At 32.9% G+C, this 22,894-nt stretch overlaps 3 protein-coding genes, 1 long non-coding RNA gene and 1 pseudogene across 15 annotated transcripts; 3 read left to right on the top strand and 2 right to left on the bottom strand.

Annotated features, from left to right (window-relative positions):
* Positions 5,564–6,810, bottom strand: LOC104742085 (non-specific lipid-transfer protein-like protein At2g13820). Its single transcript, XM_010463050.1, has 2 exons — positions 6,319–6,810; positions 5,564–6,004 (listed from the first exon to the last, which is right to left on the bottom strand). Exons 1-2 carry the CDS (start codon positions 6,683–6,685, stop codon positions 5,682–5,684), a joined length of 690 nt encoding a protein of 229 aa, XP_010461352.1. The 5' UTR covers positions 6,686–6,810; the 3' UTR covers positions 5,564–5,681.
* Positions 7,227–8,625, top strand: LOC104742084. 8 transcript variants are annotated; one of them, XM_010463047.2, is made up of 5 exons: positions 7,232–7,536; positions 7,630–7,681; positions 7,761–7,819; positions 7,934–7,995; positions 8,184–8,446. In XM_010463047.2, the coding sequence occupies exons 1-5, from the start codon at positions 7,447–7,449 to the stop codon at positions 8,227–8,229; spliced, it is 309 nt and encodes a 102-aa protein (XP_010461349.1). In that variant the 5' UTR covers positions 7,232–7,446; the 3' UTR covers positions 8,230–8,446. The 8 variants fall into 8 exon arrangements, 3 of the variants coding, with proteins under 3 accessions (XP_010461349.1, XP_010461350.1, XP_019090927.1); XR_760435.2 differs by lacking the exon at positions 7,934–7,995 and having other exon boundaries at positions 7,227–7,536; positions 7,630–7,685; XM_010463048.2 differs by lacking the exon at positions 8,184–8,446 and having other exon boundaries at positions 7,980–8,177.
* On the bottom strand, positions 8,668–9,451 carry LOC104742083. Its single transcript, XR_760429.1, has 2 exons — positions 9,240–9,451; positions 8,668–9,112 (listed from the first exon to the last, which is right to left on the bottom strand). It is a non-coding gene; the product is annotated as an uncharacterized LOC104742083 (long non-coding RNA).
* On the top strand, positions 14,936–17,837 carry LOC104742080 (DExH-box ATP-dependent RNA helicase DExH6). Of its 5 annotated transcripts, XM_019236228.1 has the most exons (8): positions 14,937–15,377; positions 15,470–15,539; positions 15,772–15,881; positions 16,041–16,466; positions 16,668–16,741; positions 17,139–17,433; positions 17,568–17,623; positions 17,734–17,837. In XM_019236228.1, the coding sequence occupies exons 4-8, from the start codon at positions 16,320–16,322 to the stop codon at positions 17,747–17,749; spliced, it is 588 nt and encodes a 195-aa protein (XP_019091773.1). In that variant the 5' UTR covers positions 14,937–15,377; positions 15,470–15,539; positions 15,772–15,881; positions 16,041–16,319; the 3' UTR covers positions 17,750–17,837. The 5 variants fall into 5 exon arrangements, with proteins under 5 accessions (XP_019091771.1, XP_019091770.1, XP_019091772.1 ...); XM_019236226.1 differs by lacking the exon at positions 17,734–17,837 and having other exon boundaries at positions 14,936–15,377; positions 15,772–15,876; positions 17,568–17,708; XM_019236225.1 differs by lacking the exon at positions 17,734–17,837 and having other exon boundaries at positions 14,936–15,377; positions 17,568–17,708.
* LOC104742082 lies at positions 18,194–22,261 on the top strand (annotated as a pseudogene).

Here is a 22,894-nt window from a genome sequence, read left to right as displayed (position 1 = left end):
CTGCATTTCATTATAGGATTGTTAGTGACAAACAATCTTTACAATTGGCTTGACTTGAATAATCTCTGAATTCGAAGTTCAAACTCTAACTCTAAAGTTCTCTAAATCGATGTTGTCAAGACATAGGAAGAGTTTACAGAGCAAATAAACAAACGAAAAATCAAATAAGAAGAAAGAATAAGAGCTTAACCTTAACAATCTTGTGGTTAAAGGTTGAATCTGAAAATGATATATCTTAAACATGACTGAGATATGAGAGAATGAAAGAGGATGTAGTAGAGGATGAATTGATAAAGGAGAAGATATGTGATGATGGTCATTGATTAGATCGGATAAGAAGGAGAACAAGATAACTGGTGAGGTTTCTCTCTCGGAATCGCATGAGGTTGAGGGGAAGAAGAAGAGAAACAAAATTAGGGTTAAAGAATTAGGGTTAGGTTTATATATGGCTGTGAAATCGAATTAACCGATCGGTCCGATTACAGAACCAAACCGAACCGAAAACCGATTTCCCAAATCAATTTGCGCCGAACGGTTACACTTAATCTCTTCGGTTTGCTCCGATAACCGAAAAAATCGGGTTGTTCGGTTAATGCCAAACGCCGAGGGTGAATTTATATATACAAAAAGTTACATTTTCTCTCTTATTCTTCTATCACATCATCACTCATTTTATTAACTACCTCTTCCTCATTTCTGGTGAGCCCTTTTTTTTAATTTTGAACCACTCTAATAGTATTTGGGATCCATTACCTTATTTTATCTACACTGAAAGCCCACAACATCAAATTATTTTCCCATTATCTCCCAACATACAAAACAAGACCTAAATATTAGATCCTCCCTAACAATCAAAGTCGCAGGCTCACCTTCCCCTACGTTGTTCTGGATGGGGAGTTTAGCCTTTTTCTTCTCTATCCTTTCATGTCCTTCTTCTTCCTCACTACCATGGAGTTTAAATGCATTCAATGCTATTCTATTTACTCCAGTCCTCTAATATTTACTCCTCCGCCTTCGACGCTTCAGTCTCCACTGTAATGAGTATGGTTCAAAACGGCAATGAGTGTTGTACAATGCCCTTCAACGCATTTCCCACTACTACACCCTTTAATTTTCCTAATTTACACATTCGTATGTAATACAACCACTTACAATCTCAACTGTGCAACTCCTTATTTGGGAAACAAATCCATTCCAACATTTCATACGCGCAGCTAAAATCTGGTCGTCTAGAGCAACGAATTGTTTGTAGATTGCTCTATTTCTGGTCTGCCTGTAATTTCTTCTCGCCAATATCGTCTTCTTCTTTAAAATTTCGCCTCTCTAATTTCTTCAAACTTTGAAAATTTAACGAAATTTAAAGAAACTCTTATCGTGATACTCTTTTTTTTTACAACATTTGGTTCATCTCTTATCATGGTACACTCAGTGATCTTTTTTTAGATTTGACCGGTGTTTCATCTAAATCATGTTTTTTTTTTGGCGTAATAGTTGTTAGTCTGAATCGGAGAAACAGATCTTCACGGAGAAGGAACTCGAACGGAAGAAAAAGAATGAAGACAAGGTTTCACTTTCTTTTCCCGCCAGTATCGAATTTCAGAGTTTCGTTTAGTATCTGAATCTGATTTTTTCTCATTCATGAAAGTGTTATTTATGGTTTAGAGAAAAGGAACTAAGAAAGCAAAAAGCTTTGGAGAAAGCTAAGTTAGCTGAACAACTCAAGGTTATTAGTGGTAACTCTCTTCTTTACGTTTTGCAAGTATATATATAGACAACTGTATCTTACACAAATTATTTGTCACGTTGTTATTCTGAGCAAAACAAGAACAAGGTGGAACTAAATCTTGTAAAAACACTATGATGAAGAGTGGTCAACGGTTTGTTTAAGAAGAAAATCCTGAGAATTATGTTAATCCAAAGACTCTTTTGTAGAGAATAAAAGGTTATCTCCACTCATGGCTAAACAATAGTACAATACAGTCCTGCTACTGTTGAAAATCGTAATTGTAAAAGAAGATATTGTGACTAACCAACCAAATAACACGAATTTGTTCCCAACGTTTAATATAATCATCTTTGTCGTGGTTTTGGTTAGGTTGTATGAATGGTGGGAGAAATCTGGCTTTTTCAAGGCTGATTCTAAGAGTTCCAAACCAGCTTTTTGTTATTGTAAGCCCCTACGTTTGACATATTAATTAAGACTACCCTAGCCTCTAGAGTGTACATAGTTGTTTAATGTTTGGTTAATTTTCATATATACGTCATTCTTGCAGATGCTGCCTACTCCGCATGTTACTGGAATCTTGCTTACTGAACATCAGCAATAGAGGTTTCTTAATTTGGCATATTGTTTTGGTCATAAGATTTTTCTGTTGGCTTTTTCTCATGCAAGGGTCGATTAACGTCCTCCACCTTTCAAATTCTGAAAATTCTCTGCGTGATGGGGCAATCTACATTATCTCTGGCTTTGAAGTCACAAGAAGCAATTACCGTTTTAAAATTACTGATTTCTAGTGTTCTAAAATTCGGATAATACGCCCATATAAACGTTGTCTATACGCTGAACTTGAAACCACCATTGCGAATTTTCCAATTCGGTTGAATTAAGACAGTTAAGTCCATTATGAGTCAAATTTGATAACTTGACCAATGAAAACACTCGATTTTTGAGTTATTATTGGGCTTAAACGTTTTAAAAGCCCACTTAGGCTTACGTTAATACTTCTTTTTAGTATTTTTAAAATTTAATAATTATTTGTAGTTCTTTTCAATAGATTAGTCATAAATAAAATACAGATTTATCTATATACACATACGCCTATGCAGTGAATATTAGTTTAAAATACTTTTTTCCCATAAATTTTAGTTTTTTATTATTTAATAATAAGCTAAATTTAGATATACTCTAAATATTTATTTATATATCCTATTCTAACAAAAAAAACGGCATACATCCGCATAGACATTTAGGCGCTATATGATTGGTCCGCCATCCATCTAGCGCATAAGCTATTTTAGAATAGTGCTGATTTCTATTTCTCTATACGCTTCACACTCACCCCTACCTTTTGACGAGTTTGAAGAGTTGTTTTGTGTAATTCCGAAAGAGCAATAACAGTGAAAGCCATCATTTGCTGACATATCAAATACAATACGCAATTGAAACCCCTCAAATCGATATAATACTCCAACTTTTGGGCAACATCTACTGCAGTTGTGGGTCTTGATTATCCTTTTCATCGAAATAAAATATAAAACACGAAATGATAAACATTGGTTGCTCGTTTGATTGAAACACAATGTTTTTATGGAACAATAGCAATTCAAGTTAGATTCGACTGAATTTTTACCCAACTCAAGTTTCAAATGAAACACATTTTTCACTTATTATTTATGTAGCTCTTATTTTTGTGATTAATTTAACATTTTAATATATCTATATATATATATATATATATATAATTTTTTAGAGATGTCCTTTTTGGCATGTCTCTTTTTAAAAATGTCAACTTCAACAATTCATTTTCAAAAATCTCTATATACTTATTTAAGCAGTGTTGTTAGAAGTTTAACCTTATTATCATGTGGCATATTACAAAAAATGTCATTATATTTTAGTTAATTCAATATATAACAGAATAAAATCTTATATTGTTTATAAATAATAAAACAATATTATTGAAACTATTGAATAAAATTATTTAATAGATTCAACTTATTATTTCAGAAATCTTAGGAAACAATAACAAACTATTTAGAACAATTACAAAATTCAATTTTATATATAAAACTAAGATTAAATATATGCATCCCTAAATCGTTTAATAATGACATATATATTTTAAAATTAAGATACAACATTGCTTATACAAAATATTATATCTAATTTATTAAATATTTTTTGCACTACACATCGACGCATTGACATCTTATTAAAATCTAAGAAATCAAAATATTATATTTTATTGAATATAATATATACAAAAAGTTAAATCGAGATTTCTAAACATGACGCTTCAAGAAGGGTTTTGTTTCATTTTATATGTTTTACTAAATTTATATGATTTACGGATTTGAACATTGTATAATATACCGAAGACGGGTTGAAATCAGAGTATGAAACCAACTTAATTAAATATAAAAGATTATAAAATATATAAAGTAAATCAAATAAAACTTTTACTTTTATTTTATAACTAACAAATTATAGTAAAGTTTAGGCAGACATTTTCATGTTCTGTACAACACTGTAACTATCTAGTAACTCATTAAATATGAAGAGTTTATAAAGTTTTTTAAAGTACTTTGAATGATAATTACTATTCGGAGATTCATTCCTGTTGATATGTTTTGAATTAGATTGAGCCCATGAATTTAAGCACAATTATTTTAGGTTAATTAGGGTTGTTTTCTATAAATACTATTCTTAACCCTATCTTTCATGTATTTTGATGTAATATTCTTCCCGGTAATAAAGTTTTATCTTTGCATGTGGGGGATAAGGCAACATCAAGTGTTGGTGAACCTTGTTAAAGTCTATGTCATTTATCATTACTTTTATACCAACTCGCTCGGATCCGTTATAATAGATCTAAATATTTATACAGTTTTATAGAATGTTTATAAGATTTTACAATGAATTTATAATATTTATATCATATAAGATATTTGTAAAGTAGTTATGAGGTCATTAATTATTAATATTAAAAGATTTTAGATTTGCTGTGCAAAATCCTAATATATAAATATTTTTTTACAGTCCTCGTAATATTCAAAATTATATGATATATTAAACTTATTTGCGCACCGGACAAAACTTGTTTGAAGTTTAAATTAAGAGAATCATTTTGTTATAGTGTTCGACAAAAATAAATTATAATTTAGATAATATTTTAATGTTGGGATCTTTTGATTCCGGTTGTTAAAATTTCATCAAGAATAATCAAATACTTGAATAAAGATATTATAGTTAGGATTAGTTGCTAAAATAATGCAAAAATAATTGATAAAACTTTAACATATTTATTTTTAGATCGAAGAAGTTAAAGTTTGCTGAAAACTAGATAGATATTTTCAGATCCAATGAAACAAAATTACTGATATGATTATGCTCGATCGGCCTAAAAACAGTGGTATGATGTAAAAACAAACAGAACTCATTTTCTGTTTTAAATGCTTACAAAAGACTTTTCAAAAAGAAAAACAAAACAGAAATGTGTCGTTATTTATACGTATCTCAACAATTTTTTTTTTTTTTTTTGTCAACAGAACTCAACAATTTGTTATTAGTATAAACTTGAAATTTGATTTTGGGAGTTTCGACTTTATTATTTTCCAAAATTTGATTCAGTAAAAATCATTATGGATCTTTATCTTCCCCAAAAAAAAAAAATTTAGCAGTTGACTTACAAATGGAAGAGTCCAATGGAAGTGAGTTTTTATGGATCTATTATGAAACTAGATGGGATACACAATTAACGAAACCAACAAATACGAACATTTCATTAGAAAATCAGAAACTTAACTCGATCAAACTAAAACAACAAATAATTAATCTTCATTGCTATTTAAGTAAATCCATAACAATCATCACAAATTATTTGTACAGAATCCATAATAAAAATTAAATAATTAAAAGAAGTTGATTAAACTTATTTAAATAAATAAAGCAAAAACATAATCTAAGCTAAGATAAAACCAAAAGAAGAAACAATCACAACAGCTAGGACTAGTTTGGATACTGATAAAATCCCGGTACTAGATATTGATGGTGAAGGTGATGGTGATGGTGAAGTTGCTGCAGGCGATGAAGCGGTCATTGTCGATGATGAGACTGTCCGTGCCGGTGATGAGTGGCTAACCGGCGGTGATGAGTGGCTAACAGGCGGTGGTGAGTGGCTAACAGGCGGTGGTGAGTGGCTAACAGGCGGTGGTGAACGGATTATGGCCGGCGACTTTGTGGAAGACGGTGGTGAAGTCGTAGGCGGCTCTACCGGCGGAGAAACTGAACAAAACATTGGATACGTTAGTAAACTATATAACATTTCAAGAGTATAAAACTTAGGTATAAAAACATAATTATATGATGAGACTTAAAACTTATGGTGTTGATGCAGAGAGAGTAGATACATCTACAAAATTAATATAGGAAAAACGACAATTAACATTTTTCAGTCATTCATTTCAATTTACAATAACATAATAATAATAATAATAATAATAATAATAATAATAATAATAATAATAATAATAATAATAATAATAATAATAATAATAATAATCATGCTGCTACGAAATAAATAAACAAAAAAATTATACCACAATGAGGATCAATGGGAACGTTGCAAATTTTTGACAGGGAAAGAGCTTTGTTATCATCTAGTACGAATCCCATGTCACGACTACTCTCTAACGCAGAGCAAAGACACTTAGGACTATATTCAAGAACCGTTTTGATCCCAGCACAACATGTTTGGGTAGGGCTTGGATCAGTTGATCCAACGGTTAAGAATGAGAGACAATCCACCATGCTGTATATGACGCTGGAACAGTCGATGGAGTTTGATGGTTCTGGTGTTGGAGACATCAACGGTGACTGTGACGGCGATCCAGAGTCGGCTGCATCCGATAGTGATGATGATAGTAATAATAAGGCAATAGACAGGAGAACAAACGATGGCTTCATTTTTTCTCTTTTGTTATTCTTTTGGCTAGTGTTTATCTTGTTTTCTATTAGGGTTTCTTTAGGAGCATGAAATATCCTTAGGCTGATATATAAAAGGTGAAAGTGAGTTCAGTCATGATCGATTATAATTTATTTATTGTGGTTTTTTTTTTGAGTTTTAGTTTGGTAAATTGAAAGATTGTTATTGATTTGGTTTTATCTATTAGTTACACTAGATTTTGTTCTATCTTTTATTTGGTTTGAGATTGTATAGATTTTGAAAAAATCGTTGGTGGATTTCAAAATTTGAACGCTAATCTTAAATATCAAGAAATAAAAGATTAGGATCGAGAATAATAAACAAAAGAAATTGATCAAATAATAACATATATAAATTTTAATAAGATCACGTTACTAGTATTAACATATACTGGTTGGTACTCGGGATTTTTTTTTTTTTTTTTTTTTTTTTTTTTTTNTTACTTTGTTATATTTTTTTGTTTTGTTTTTTTCAATTCATAATTTAATATATGTTATTTGGAATCAATTCATAAGTTTTTGATAATCTATATTTACATTCCTCAAGACAATCCTGGAGTTGGAAGTTATTTACAAGTCATGGATCAATTACAAACGGGTCGGTAAAAACGAGGATCCGCGTGTTTTTCTGGATCCTTTATAATTGTATTCGGATGGCTCTTTATTATTGATCACTAATTGAGAAACGAAACCCTTTTCCAAATAATTATAAACCTAGATGTTGTTGCGCGACTCACAATTCTATGGATCAAGCGGGGGAGGCGGCAGTTCTTTATCGTGTTTTTATTGGATTAAGATCAACTCCAGTGGTAAAACCAATCGCGACCCTAGAGGTAAATTTGATTACATCTGCTAGTTTTTTTTTTGTTTTCTTTGATTCTAAACAATCGATATGATTATGGGTTTGTTTTGTTTCTCAACTGCAGCTGTTTGATCCGGTGGCTGGTAGGATATTACGGCGTTTGGTATGGCTTTGCGGTTTGTATGGTTCTGACATTTGAAATTATTCAATTTCTTATTAGAATCTGTGACTAACTTTATCGTTTTTATGGTGCAGTTGGCTTGGACAGAAGAAGAACCACGAGACTGCTTTCATTTCGTAATTGGATCTCCCTGGTAAACTCATCTTACATCCTTGAACTAATAATCCTTTTGTTATCAATTTTCTAGATTTGATGTAAATACTGATTTTTGTAGAGGTTGAATGTATATTTTCTGTTGATGTTCTAGGACAATCCGTTAATCTCAGAATTGTGTATTTCTGCTTATGTTCTAGGACTTAAAACAGACAGGTTCAATTATCGATCTCTTGACCATAACACACTTCGTTAGTTTATTTGATAGACAGTGACAGCACATAATAAACACATGAACCACATATATTGGTGGTATTCTTATTCTACACCAAGTATATGGAATAATGTTGTATAAAGTACTATTCTTTCTACACAATGTTATTGATGCTTCTTGTGTTCCATAGAATATTGGTGGTGTCTCATTTGTACCATGATCACAAGACTGCTTAAAAGCAGAGGATGTGTGGGAGAAGATATTGGTGATGTATTTTTGTTTTAGCTCGGTTTCTGGACCATTTTTCTCTATTGTTAAACCGGCAAACTGTATATGAAAGTGATTTCTTTAGAGACTTGCAAAGCCACAAACTTAGTCTTCATTGTTGTATGTTTTGTTTGCTGTATAGTGTGGTTTAACAAGGATTATGATGAGTAACCATTGTTTTGTTTCTCTGGTCTTTTGTTAATGGCAAATTCAGAGGATGATTAGGCTTGCAAGCATGACAGATACAGAACATGTTTCCACTTCTCCAACCAAATTATTTAGCTGCTGAAGAATTTCTTCTCAAACCAACCATTTAGCTGATGAAGCATTTGTTAAATCCTCAAGTTCAGAGTCTTCTTGAAAAGATAACCAACCAAATTCTTAAACTACCAAAAAGAAAAAAAAAAAAAAAGAATAAGAATGTTCATATATTTAAAAACTAAAGGCTAAAGAATTGATTAACTGAAGTCTGAATTTGTTCTTGCCCGAGTGAGCCCACATCATTTTTTCCATTTAGCTTATGCATTAGAGAACTCAAGGTTATGAATTGGCTTTGCTGCTAAAATAGATGTTTTCCCTTATCAGTTGGCCACAACACACCCAACAGTAGGATTATTTCTAGAGAAAGAAAAAAGAGGATACAACAAAAGCTTGAACGGTCTCACGTGACGCTTGCCCACAAGAAAAGTCACGGCGTAGCAGCTATAGCCAGCTATGGCTAGAACTTGAACAGAGAGGTAGCCGTATAGCTCATTGATATCATGGACAACAACAAGATGGCTGCTCTAACTGCCCGTGTCGGATCTGTGGATGGAAAACCATAGTCTCCAAGAACGAGTGGCCACATGTTATCTACATGTGATCAAAAACCCTTATATTACCATATGTGAGCTCAAAAACGATGTGACATCAGAAACCCAACATAAAAATCAGAAACATTTTTAAGAAATCAACAACAGAAAGAACAGATTTTATTTACCTGGAACGATACTGTTTTATGCATAGGAGGAATTTTGGAGATATGGAATCTAAATTTAAAAGGGATTCGTAATCTCTTATTTCTGATTTGAATATGAAAGAATCTTAACAAAGAACTTATGATTTCTCAGATTTGAAAGAAAAACAGAACGTCGAAGATGATAAGAAAAAAAAAAAGAATTAACGTTTTTTTTTTGCTGGAGAGAATCAGATTTAGTCGGTGGAAACAAACAAAAACAATAATATTATAATAATAGGATACAAAAAGACAAAAAGCAAACATATTTGCCATAAGGATCCCAATTAACAAAAATTATTATTTTTTTCCTACCTTCTTCAAACAAGTGTTTGTAATAGTTAATAGATTAAAATAAAGAAATTTGATCCATACTAATAAATAACAAAATAAAAATAAATAAAATATCCAATTACAAAACATTCTACTATTTTAATCGAATTGCACAACTATAAATACAAAAATGTTAAAATATGTATAGATGAAACCACCTAAATTATGTTTGTCAACCCGTAAATCGGTATAATAGTTTATAACATTTTATAACTATAGTATACTCATCTAATTATAAAAAACAAGAGTTACAAATATATTTTAAATACATTGTAAATAAAAATTCCAAATGACAACAACAATATAATAGTAAAAGTAAACTATATGAATAATAATGATATTTTAAATTTGTAACTTGTAATACCCGTGAACCAAAACTGTGCATTTTGGGGGAGGGTATCGATCGACACCAATGTTTTCTGGTTCGACCAGTTCGATTTAATCATCGATTTGGATCGGTTTGGTTTAGGAAAAACCACTAAACCGAGATATTTAAGTGTTTTGTCGACTAGAAGGGTTTTCGGAAGTTTCTCTTGTCGCCGTTTAACGCTTTTGAGAGAAAAAGAGGAAAAGAGAGTTCTTGAGATTTTTGGTGAGATTTGGGAATTTCTTGGATATTCTTGAGAGATTTGGAGCTAGGAAGGATCTAGAGGCTTGCTAGGAGAGTTGAATTCGTTGCTATTGGTCTGAATCTTCCTGCAAATAGGTGAGTGCATGACCATGGCTAATCTAAGCCTTTGATTTCCTTGTTCTTGCTTGTTTGTTGTTGTTTTGTGTGTTTTTCTTGCTGGGATTGGTTGCTACAGGTTCATATGGACGTATTTGGCTTGGATTTTGAGTATTGGACGATTTGGAAGTGGTTGGGAAGCGAGATTCGACTCTCGGCTTCGAGCGGATCGTGGTTGCAGAAGGAGTGTCGATCGACACCACTTGGTGTCGGTCTGACACCAGCAAATTAGGCATCGAACGACACTGTGGGGTAGTGTCGGTCGACACCAAGGCCAGTGTCGGTCGACACTTGGCTGGTGTCGGTCGACACCAGCAAATTAGGCATCTAACGACACTGTGGGGTAGTGTCGGTCGACACCAAGGCCAGTGTCAGTCGACACTTGGCTGGTGTCGGTCGACACCTTCCTTCCATCGAGATGGTGTTTGATTTCCTGGTTTGTATGTCTTGTTTGTTGAGTGTTTGGAACATTGGAATCACTGTTGCTTGTGTGTATAGCCCAATAGATGGGAGGATTGCCTCACTGAGTGTTTATCATGCATCTCAATATGTGTTTGTGGTGCAGGTAAAGGCAAAGTGTGATCGTGGAATCAAGGCGATGAAGAGGAGGATGTTCTAGGGACTCGATTGTATGTTGTCTGGCGTTGCTAGGTTGCTAGAGTTGGGTCTTTAGAAACATTGTTAGGTTGCCGGTTTCATGTTTCATGACGTTTGATTATTGGATTGTTGTTATGGATTACTATTGGTTATTTTATTATTGGATATTATTGGTATTGTTATTTCCGCTGTTGTTTGTGGTTGTGGATAGGTGGCTAAGTGGGTATGAGACCACTAGTTGTAGTTTATATTATACTTATATTTATTATTTATTAATGAAAAAAAAAACGGATCGGATCGTTTTATAACTCGTGGACAAACAATAAATATACACAATAGGAATTATACAATATATTATACTTTAAAACTATAGTACATTTAAAATATATAAAACACATTATTTACATATGTAGATAAAATAATAAATAAATAATTTTACGCATTGTTAGAAAAAAACTATAGCCCCGTGGTGTACCGCGGGTGAATATCTAGTTTCAATAGTATTTTTTATTAATATTATTTACATCATCATATGATATTTGAGTTTTTTTATTTCGTAAATTTAGTTTCTGAATAGACTTTAAAATTTATTACCAAATAAGTTTAGGGATTATAAACCATTAGTTCTTGATTTGTTTCTCACTCACAAACTCTCTAGAACAGTAAGACATATTAGTCTTTGATGTCTACACTTTAAATGTCCTTGATAGATCTCTTAGAATACTTTAGGTTTAGGCACTTCAACCTTTGTCTCATAAATCTGACATAAACCAAAAATGAAACTTTTGAAATTTACTAAGATCGAAAGGGAAACAAAAAATGATAATTTTCACATCGAAAGTTCTGGAAGTAGTAGTAAGTAACCTGTATTGTACTAAATCTTGAAAAAGAAAATATTCTGGTCCAAAACAGCAATTTGCTCAATATCATTTTCATTTAAGACCTAAGTCAACAAAGAAGAGGTGAGTCAATTTACACAAACACTAATATTTCCTCTTGAAGCAACCCTAAAAACTTGAATAAAAACGACATCTTTACCTCAATTAGACCTCCGATTCTAAGAAAAATTAATGAACTTTGTCATGCCCAAATTGCTCTTTTGTGAATTTTTTAATCTTTTCTATATAAGACGATAACTGTGTGGTTAGGGAGGAGCTTACCTGAGGAATTGATATCTCTATGTCTCTTTTCTCTTCTTCCTTCTTCTTCACATCACTATGTGTTTCTCTCTCTATTATATATTTTCAAATTTCTTCCCTATCCTAGTTTTCAACCTCGCCTCTTCTTCCAAAGAGTTCTCGATAACCGGAGAATTTGATTGCAGAATATGTAGATTTTGATGAAATTCTTGTTTCAATTAATCAAAAGTGAATTTGGTGAGACTGCTTTGTCTCTTTAACAATGACCTATGCTTCTTCCATGTCTCTTGCCGAACGAGTCGTGTGTTTTCTTCTCTTTATATTTGTTTCATCGAATGCAAAACTTTGTGACGATTCTTTTGTTTCTTCTCTCTAACTGAAAAAAGAAGTCTTATGGTTTGAAGGAGAAGAATAAACAATTAGTCTTCATGTTATTTTTTATTATCTCGACAAGGGTTTACGAAGTGAAAGACAACGTGATGTGGCACATAGGGATGTCAATCGGGCTGGTTTGACCCGGTCCGGCCCGAAATCCGCAAAACCCGCATATATATGAACCCTTCTCGACCTGTCCCGAGATATTTTCAACTCTATATTCCAAAGTCTGGTCCGGTTCTAACAGGGCTACATGACTTTTCGGGCTTTTTCAGGCTTTTCTGGGTTTATATTACAGATCAAAAATTTAAACTTATAAGTTAGTTTATAATATGTCTTAAAAAGCAATGTTTAAAGGTGCAATATAAAACAAATCAATCAAAACTTAAGTAACTCATCTATATTCACTAAAACCAACTTAATATAAAATAATAAAAAATTAAAACCAAATAGATTTTTATACTTTAACCAAATAAAAATATATATAATTTATAGAAAATATCACAAATAAAAATTTTAAAAATATTAAGTAAGGTTATTAAGTATATATGAAATTAAGATTCGAGTTTTAAACTTTATTTACAATAAATTATTAAAAAAACTATTGTAATCAAGCAAAAATGTTAACAAAAAGTATAATTATATTTGTATAAGGGTTTTGGGGCCGGTCCGAGGCCGATCGAACTAAGTCCTAAAAAATCTAAAGCCCGAGCAGGCTAAGTCTAAAAGACCTGATTTTCTAAACATATATTTCAGTCAGAGCCTGATGTTTTTTCAAAGCTGGGTCGGGTCGGGGCAGTCTGCAGCCTTTGGGCCTAATTGACATGCCTAGTGGCACATAGTTTTTTTAATTGGTTTAGAAATCTTAGCTGTATTAATTGAAATGTTTTTATTGGTTACTGATTTTAACTTAGGTGTCAACACCAGCTTCGATGTTGAGGCTGATGTATCCCACAAGAAAAGCAACACATCCTTTTTTTGGTTTAGAAATCTTAGCTGTATTAATTGAAATGTTTTTATTTGTTATTAACTTTAACTTAGGTGTCAAAACTCGCTTCGATGTTGAGGCTGATGTGTCACACAAGAAAAACAAAACATCGTTCTTTTATTGTATTGATACTCTTTTGTCCATTACTAAAGTAAAAATCAAAAACAGGAAAACTAAAGTGAATAGATGCTAGTTTCTTGGCTACAGAAAACTTCATGATCTGAAACATTTATAAAAAGATGTTCCAAAACATTTCTTATTTGTGTTTTTTTTACAAAACATAATGATCTCTATATTTTTAAGAGATAAGGATCATTTTGTTTTGTAAAGAAAACACTAATAATAAATGGTTTGGAACATCTATACAGTAAAACCTCTATAAATTAATAATGTTGGAACCATGACATTTTATTAATTTATAGTGATATTAATTTATCTATAAATTAATAATTATTAATTTATAGATAAATACTTTAAATGTTTAAAATTATGAATTAATATAATTTTAGCAAAATAAGATTAGACTTTAAGATGTTATCAGTTTAGAATGGAATTTTTAATATTTATAAAACATTATTGACAATAAATTACAAATACTCTATAAAACTATCAAAATGAAAATGGTGCATATATATAAACTGAAAACTTTAATAAAACTTAGCTATTTTTATGACATTGTATAGAATATTTTATATCATTATAGTTTGAAAAGACAACATAACAATTATTTATAGATATAAGTTTTAAAAGAAAATTCAGAATTTTAAAGCATACATATGATTATTTTAAAAGAAAATTAAGAATTTTAAAGCATACATATTCAGAATTTTAAAGCATACATATGATTATTAATTTACGATATTATTGGGACCATATTTTACATTGGAATTTCAAAAAAAATTATTATCTTATTATTTTATCAAATTTTAATATTTTTTACACTGACCCGAGACTACTAAAACTTATTAATTTATAGTGTTTATTAATTTATAGAGGTTTTAATGTACACAACAACAGTCATGGCTTTTTTGGGACATATGGGACTTCTATCTTTATGTAGTGGTTAACTTTCTTAAAACTAATTCCAGGTTTTGCCAAAAAGACTAGTTTGAAATCTAAAGGCATAACAAAAAAAAAAAAAAAAAAAAAATCTGAAGGCATTGTTCAAAAAAGAAATACAAAACTTCGTATATCTAAGAGCCATTTACAAATATCAAAAATAATATATTTTATCAATAAAATTTCGTAGTTGTGGAATAACATGAAATTTATATTTTAACACAAATTATAATGTATTTCAATTGTTTGATTTTGTAACAATCATATATATAATAGCAGAGTTTTCTCTCATCTGAGAGCATCCACGTCACCACAAAATTTAACAAATTCGTTGGGCTTTATATAAACCCAAATAATATATTTCTTAAGTTCAATTGATAAGCCCATTTGAACAGATTTATGATGAAATTACAAAACGTTGTCGTTATCTTCCCGATCATCTCTGCGGGAAACATCTGATTAACAATTCTACTTCTTTGGATTTTTCTTTGTCAAGGTTGGTAAGTTGTTTTCCTTTCTATCTGGCTTTGGCTTTGGCTTTTGACTTCATAACGATGTTTTTAGTTGAGATTCCTCCTGATTGCAGTTTTGAAGTTTTTTTACAAAAGTTTTTTTCTCCTCTCCGATTTCTCCCGATTGCAATTTTGAAGTACGAAGCAAAAGTAAAAAAAAATCATTTCATTGTAGAATATTTTTATTATCACTTAATTGGTACCCAGAGGAGGACCCATTTATATGTCAAAAGCATAAAACTGAATTTGGGGAGAGGATGAAAAGGAGCTGCTCATCTGATTCCCTTGAACCGAGTATGCTATTGTCTTTCTCTTAGTCATCAGCCTTCTTCTCCGATCTTCAACCTCCGTCTACCTTTCTTCGGCAGTTTCTTCATCTTTTTTCTGCTTGAGGTTATTCCTTCTCCTCTTAATTTCTTTGATCTAATTCTCATGTGCATTATTAAGAACACTCTTTGTGTAATGACTTCTTTAATTGTTTCCAGTTATGCGTTTATGTACTTTGGTTATCAGACTACATTTGGATGCACAAATGGATTTTACAATGTAAAGATGGTAATGCTAATTTGATCAACACAAATTGAATGTTGTACCTTTTAAACTGCTGCTTAGTATCCAGACTATGTCTGGTCTTTCAGGATTTACTTTTGCTTTATGTGACCATGTCTCCTTTTGTTTTGTTTTAGTAATGGCATTGTGTTAGTATTATCTCTCTGATCATTATGCTTTCTCTATAATGTATGGAACTTCTGTCTTCACAAATGCTGTTCATTTTTGTTGTATGTAGATGATTATGGCTACTCGATAGCAACCACATGGCAACCAACATTATGCAGTCCCTCGGCAAGACATTTTGCAAACTCTCGACACTCATTCACAACAACTATTTATGGTTTGGTATTTTCTATGATCATAGATCTGATTAAATTTAAGCACAAATATATTTTTTGGTCCAATTGAAATTAGCCCATGAAAAAGGTGAAAAAGGTTATCCCTTCCACTCACCTCCCGTTTTTTTTTTTCCATGATTGGCCGTTGTCTGGATTCACAACTAAGAACGTGAATCATTAACAAGCCATCAAGAGTTATACACATGTAAGATTCTTAAATTCGTGTATTGATTTCTATTCTTAACTCCACTACTTGACTCTCATATCGTTTTTGAGATTTTAATTATCCACTGTTGAAACGAAAATTGGAATAAACCATTCTCACTCCACCTTATGTCGATTAGCCTTTTTATAGGACTACTATAAATCCTATCACACCACCCACAAACACGGATTCATCCTTGCAGCTTGATTCAAATAAACAAAAACTTTATATTTTTAGAAAATGTCTGACGTTGATGTTGTTGCCATTCTTCCTGAGGTAAACTATGTTAGCTTTGACGGCTTAAGTCTTGGTCGTTCCTCTCAACAAGTTGTTGGCCGTCTCCTTCGTTTTTGGGATAGCAATCGTGTGGGATCATCACTAGAGCAGGTAAACCATGATATTCGTCTCAGATTTTAATTATGTTGGTTCTATTTATGTTCATGTTCTTTGTTTTCAGTTTAATTGTGTGGAACTTTTAAGTTATTGTCAAATCATTTCAGTTTGGTTTATGTTTTGGTCTCATATTGGTTGTGGTTTGGTCTGAACAATGTTTTTTGTGTCTGTTTCTGTTTTTCAAATCTTGATCAGTTGATTCTTTATAACGAACGTGGCGTGATTCATCAGATGTGCTGGAAAATGGGTATTCAATCGGAAAGTTCAGGGTGAGTCTCGTAAATTTAAATTCTTTGTACTTTATAGTGTTCTGGGGTTTGAGAAAGTATTCATTTTTCTCTATGGAGAAAGTTAGATTCCTAGGACTTGAGATTTCAGGGGTGAGTTACTGTCTTTACTGTACTTTTATAGTGTTGTGGGTTTGCGAAAGTATTCATTTTTCTATGCTTTAAGAGTTCTGGGGGTGAGTCACTGCCTTTATTGTACTATATAAGTGTATTGTGTTTGAGAAAGTATTCATTTTTCTATGCTTTAAGAGTTCTGGGGGTGAGTCACTGCCTTTATTGTACTCTTTAGTGTTTTGTGTTTGAGAAAGTATTCATTTTTCGATGGTCTAAGTTCGATTGCTATGACTTGAGAGTCTTCTGTTTCTGGATGCTTTTATAGGCGCGGAGAGCAAAGGCGTCTTTCAATATTCACAAGCAGGCACAAAAATGGGAAGAAGAAAGAAGCCAATGAGAAACCGAACAAAGAAAAGCTCAAATGTGTGTCATTTCCGACAGGGGCAGATGCTATTCTACAGGACGGAGACACTGCTGCCACATCATTTAACAAGTACTCCGGGCACTCGGGTAAACAAGGACAGTGGAAAGATGATTTTTTCGAGATTAGCACTGAAGAGATTCTAGAAAAGGTGGCGTCTTTGAGTTTTAGACTTAAGAAGGACAAAGCTCTTAAGAAGGTTAGGAACACCCAGTTGTTGAGATGTATTTACTGTAATATTGATTCCTTATCCAGAATACAGACTGAGAAGTTATAAATCATGCCAAGTAGCAGCAAGTGAAAGGAAATTGTTTTTGTTGATGTATGTTACAGATCGCGAAGCTGCGGTCAAAGCTTCCCATCACTTCCTTTAGAGACGCAATTACAAGGTTCTTATTTTTGACACCAGATGTTAGACATGTAAATTTCTGTTACGAAGCTAATTATTTTTCTTATAAATTAGTTTAATTTTAATCAAATATACATCTTTTCCTTTCAGTCTTCTACTACCATAGAAGGACCCACATTCGTTAAATTTGAAAATTTTGCCAGCCAAAAAATTGGAAACTCACTTAGTTTTACGCCCACACCACGAACCGAAATGGACTACGGCAACTGTCTCCTCAAGATTAATAAGGAATCTTCGACAATTAGGATTGCTTAAGGGAGGATGTTTTCATGAGATATGTAGGTTTTTCATTAGTGATAATATACCACTGGATCTACATAAAATTTTAGTCAGGCCTAATTAGCATACAACCTCGCCTGTTGCGCGGGTTCTCATCCCTAGTTTCTAAAAAGTTGAGAGTAGATTGGACAATGCAAAACGCATATGACTATACAAGCAAGATGGTTGGCCAAAACCGTAAGCCCAACAGATTTTTGTTTTCTTTGCTAGTTTATACATTTGCAAATAGGGGCCTAAATTGATTGCCTTTGTTAATTTCCTTACCAAATTTATCAAAATGATCTACCAGGTCCTTCTCTGCTTCTTCTCGACCTTTCTTCACCAAAATCAGTTGCTCTCTCTCTCTCTCTCTCTCTCTCTCTCTCTCTCGACAATATCTGAACCTTATCTGAGAATGATCTAAATAAGACCTTTCTTCATCGCCGATCCACCTTCTGATGTAAGAATTTCTCGTAATCCTTGCTCCGTACTTCTCTTCTTGTGTTCTCAAGTTTTGGGCATGTTTGATTTAAGCTTTATCTGAATGATAGAACTACTAGTGTTTATACTTGTAGATAGGTTAATGGAACAATTCAACAGTGATGACAAGTCCATAGGAAAAACAACAAGGGTTGTTGATTCTGACTTGTCTGATTCTGATTTTGAGGATGATTTTGAAACGGTAAGCACTTCTTTTGTGATGTATAATTATTGATTTCTGTGGTAGAGAAGTGAAAAAGCTTAAGACTTTTTTATGTGACAGACTAAGACAGAGACAGATACATCAGCTCAAGAGGCAAGAAATGGGAAAGACGTTCAAGGGATTCAGTGGGGAGGGTTTAAGTACACTAGAGACGAGTTTCGTGAGACTAGGTTGAAAGAGTATGAGAACTTTGTCAATATCTTAACCCCGCGTTCTCGGGAAAAGCTCGATGAGGTTAGTGTAACAACACATAGAACTGACTTTACTTCATGTGATTTCTTCATTTGTGAATAGAATACATCAAGTTTATTCTGTGTGAAAATGTTACAATTGACAGGAACATCGGCAAGTTGAGAAAGGAAAGAACTTTTACGATTTCTAATTCAATACAAGGCTTGTCGCATCTACTATTGTGCATTTTCAGGTAGAGATTTTGTATCTTCTGATTCATTACCAGCATTTTGTTGTCCCTCTATGTATAAAAGACGAATCTTTCTTCAAATTTAAGGGTTCATAGGCATATCATTTGCATCATTATTGGATTAACCTATTGTTCAGTTTTCGTTTAGATAATTAAGGCATAGGTTTTTTGCATCTCATTTGTACATCTTTAAGTTGCAAAATGGTTTTCTTAAGTTGTAGCATGGTTTCTCTGAGTTATAATAATCTATGGGCAGATAACTTTTGTCTAAGAATGTGCTTCAGGTTGACTAAATTGGTGTCTGAGTACAGTTCATGACTATCAGCATCCGTGGTGATACTATCCTCTTTTCATTTTATCTTTGAATTTTTTAACTTTACTGTTTAGAAATGGAAGGCTTGCGCTCAGGTTTTCTATTCACTTTAATCCTTTTTTGTGCAGAGCTCTCGGCGGATGCTTGTATAGTTTTATTTCTATTTTTTTCTATACTAAAAGTCTTGAAAAGTCTTTTAAAGTTATATTTTATCATATTAGAGCTGCATCAGGGTGACTTTATTAGCCAATATAGAACAAAAACTACATAGTGAAACTAGAGCCGGGTTCGTATGGTGGACTTTAAAGTGTTAAAGCACGTTCTCATGCTTAAATTTATGTAATGTACAAGTATAAAGGGTTTGAACAATCATATACTCGATCATTGCTGCACTCTACTTTACACATCTTGTGTTGCAGATCCGCAGTGTGTTTGTTTTAATCTGAATATGGTTTATAACATATTGCTCAATAATTTGTGGCATTTAGGGTTATTTTCCTCTAATTTCAATTTCTGATGCAGTTGGGAGTAATGTCTGAGCAGCCGGCAGCATAACGGTATGGGTATGATAAGAGAATGTTCGCGCATTTAAGAAGTCCCTGTAACCATGTGTCCAGATAGAGTTTTGTTTCTTAACCACATCATACGACTTTGCACGCATATAATTTGTTAAACTTAAGGAGTTTTGGGTGCTTTACTCATTTCATTCACTAACTTTTCTGTTCCTGCATGCCGCATTTCATAAAAATGCATATCATGTATATGGGTTGACGTTTGACTCAATCTGGTTATAGATGTATTCTTTTTGTGTAAAAAACCATTGTTCATTTTAGTTTCTAACGCTAGTCCATTAAAAAGAAAGTCAGAAAGTCAATTTGTAATCAAGGCTGGTACTTACCTTACCTCATATTCATATACAAGGAAATCTTGTTTTCATGTTTTCTGCTTACATAGCACGTGGTTGATCCTTCATATTCTTCCTTTTACAGCTTCGGAATTTGGTATGGGCGACATCAAAGCATGATGTATATCTTATGCAAAATTATTCACTCATGCACTGGTCATCTCTACTCCAAAGAGGGAAAGAAGTAGTTAATGTCGCCAGATCTGTTACCCCCACTCAGGTGAGAGCTGTAAAATCTAGGAAAATAGCAAAAATAGTTTTTTCAGATTGATCTTAGTTCCTGGTTTGATTTTTTAATAATTCTTTTCATAGAAACTACCTGGATTGTTTTCCGAGCCACTCTCTAGGGTGCAAGTTAGCAGCATGGCAGTCAAAGAAAATCTGATCCTGTTAGGAGGGTTTGATGGGGAGCTTCTCTGCAAGGTTCACATTTCCTTCGAATAATCTTTGCTTTTCGTCGAGTAGATAATATAATCCTCAAATCCATATCCTTTAACTTGCATTGCTCTTCTCTTTCTCCAGTGTGTAAATCAGCCTGGGGTTGCTTTTTGCACAAGATTATCAACGGAAGAGAATGCCATCACAAACACAGTCGATATATACCGAAGTCCAAGGTATGAAAGGGCCAGAGAGTTATTAGTGATTTCTAGAGGCTTTATGTCTCATCCTGAACTCGACCTGAAGTTTCTTGTCTTCTCTTTTTACTGCAGTGGCTCACTAAGGCTTATAACCGCAAATAATGACTGTAAAATTCGGGTGTTTGATGCTCAGAGATTTACACGTGTCAGTGAATTTGCTTTCGATTGGTCTGTCAATGTGAGTTCCAGGCTATTCTCCACCAACAGCTAAATTTTCTAGCTGCCAAATTTCTCTAACTAGAAACACTCTACTATTCTTGCAGAATACCTCAGCTAGCCCAGATGGAAAGCTACTCGCTGTACTCGGGGACAGTACAGAATGTTTAATCTCTGATTCCCATTCTGGAAAAGTAAGTATCCTACGGCTTTATGATAAGAACAAAAAGCTAAAACAAAATACTTTCGTTATTCGATTCACCAAACCAGGGAGTTTGGTTGATGTAAGAGTCTCAACTCTGAACCAAATGCCCCAACCAAAACCTAGAAAATCCACACCCAAAACATTCTGCCAGAACAATCTGCTAACTGCTCTCTAATTAGCTCACAATAGCTCTAAGCTGCTACATTAAGTCCTAGGCTAGACACACAGAATAGACCTATAGCTAAGAGTTGAGCTGTTGAACTTCTTCAAAGCTTATCAGTTTTGTCTTTTTTTTTCATCTACATTCAAGTGTTGTAACTGGACTCGGGGTCGTGGTGCAGGTTAATTCAAGCCTCAAAGGCCACAAAGACTACTCGTTTGCATCTGCATGGCATCCCAATGGTCTAATCTTGGCAACTGGGAACCAAGACACGACATGCCGTCTCTGGGACATTCGGAATCCATCCGAATCATTCGCTGTCCTGAAAGGAAACATGGGAGCCATCAGAGGACTGAAGTTCACACCAGGAGGGCGGTTTCTTGCCATGGCCGAGCCTGCAGACTTTGTTCACATCTTTGACATGGAGTCCGGGTTTCTACAGTCTCAAGAGATTGATCTGTTTGGAGAAATAGCAGGGATCTCGTTCAGCCCCGACACAGAGGCACTATATGTTGGGGTTGCAGACCGCACTTATGGAAGCTTGATGGAGTATAAGAGGAGAAAGGATAATCACTATACGGACTCTTTTTTTCTGAGTACGGGTGTAGCCGTCTAGGGCACATCTAAAATGTGGTAACAATCTGCCTTGAAGTTTACATGTGGAAAAACAAGACATAATTATCTGAGTATCGAGATGGGTCTTTTTGTTATGTGAGTGTATAAATCAATCAGTGTATGTATGTAATCCTTCTAGTCTACCATTGTTTTTTTTCCCCGAACTCTAAAAGGATATTATGTCTAAATACTATTTCCTTGAAGTCTGCTTGTGTACCAATTAATAAAATAGATGCTTAGAGATATTATGAATTGTATTTATGTTTCAATTGAAGATGCCAAGAGCAATATGCAGTTTGCTCATCAGACCTCTATGTTAGATATTATGTGAGATGTACCGTATAATGCATGGGATCATAACAAAGCGATTTGAGAAAGAAGAACCGAAGAAGCTACCAACCAAACTTGCGCAACATCGGAAAACAAAAGAATGTTTGTTTGTTGAAGAAAAAAAAACATACAAGATAATTTACAGAATTATCGTGCTTTAATTTATAATATGAAAACAACATCATAAAAATGAGATAATCTCATAAGCTGTTAATTTATTTACAAAAAAGAAAAAGCTTTAATAATAGAACGAAGTTAAACTAATGGTGGTGTATTTTAAGAAGCTATTTTGTTACGAGATCATATATTAATTTATATAAAGGTAAATATTTTCAATATATATATTTTTTAAGTAAAATTAGTAACTTATAATTAGAATTAATATTATCTTTTTATATACGTATTAGAATTATATTTAATATTTTTGAAATGTTTTAAATTTTAAATTTTGTTTTAATTATTTTTTTAATTTTATTTTATCGAATGTCACCTTTGATCTGGACCATGGTATCAAACATGACATGCACTAATAAAGAGAGAATTGAAGA

Source organism: Camelina sativa, chromosome 14, assembly GCF_000633955.1.
Source record: "Camelina sativa cultivar DH55 chromosome 14, Cs, whole genome shotgun sequence".
Lineage (NCBI taxonomy): Eukaryota > Viridiplantae > Streptophyta > Magnoliopsida > Brassicales > Brassicaceae > Camelina > Camelina sativa.
Note: the sequence above shows the minus strand (reverse complement) of the source record. Positions and strands in the feature narration are given on the sequence as shown.

What these genes read in the sequence shown, in the direction of transcription:
- LOC104742085 (XM_010463050.1), bottom strand. Translation starts at nt 6,685, where the DNA reads ATGAAGCCATCGTTTGTTCTCCTGTCTATTGCCTTATTATTACTATCA. An exon ending in TCCCATTGATCCTCATTGTG is followed by an intron (nt 6,005 to 6,318) that starts GTATAATTTTTT and finishes TGTTTTGTTCAG; the next exon opens with TTTCTCCGCCGGTAGAGCCG.
- LOC104742084 (XM_010463047.2), top strand. Translation starts at nt 7,447, where the DNA reads ATGGATCAAGCGGGGGAGGCGGCAGTTCTTTATCGTGTTTTTATTGGA. An exon ending in AACCAATCGCGACCCTAGAG is followed by an intron (nt 7,537 to 7,629) that starts GTAAATTTGATT and finishes TCTCAACTGCAG; the next exon opens with CTGTTTGATCCGGTGGCTGG. An exon ending in GCGTTTGGTATGGCTTTGCG is followed by an intron (nt 7,682 to 7,760) that starts GTTTGTATGGTT and finishes TTTATGGTGCAG; the next exon opens with TTGGCTTGGACAGAAGAAGA.
- LOC104742080 (XM_019236227.1), top strand. Translation starts at nt 16,320, where the DNA reads ATGTCTGACGTTGATGTTGTTGCCATTCTTCCTGAGGTAAACTATGTT. An exon ending in TGGGATCATCACTAGAGCAG is followed by an intron (nt 16,467 to 16,667) that starts GTAAACCATGAT and finishes AATCTTGATCAG; the next exon opens with TTGATTCTTTATAACGAACG. An exon ending in ATTCAATCGGAAAGTTCAGG is followed by an intron (nt 16,742 to 17,138) that starts GTGAGTCTCGTA and finishes ATGCTTTTATAG; the next exon opens with GCGCGGAGAGCAAAGGCGTC.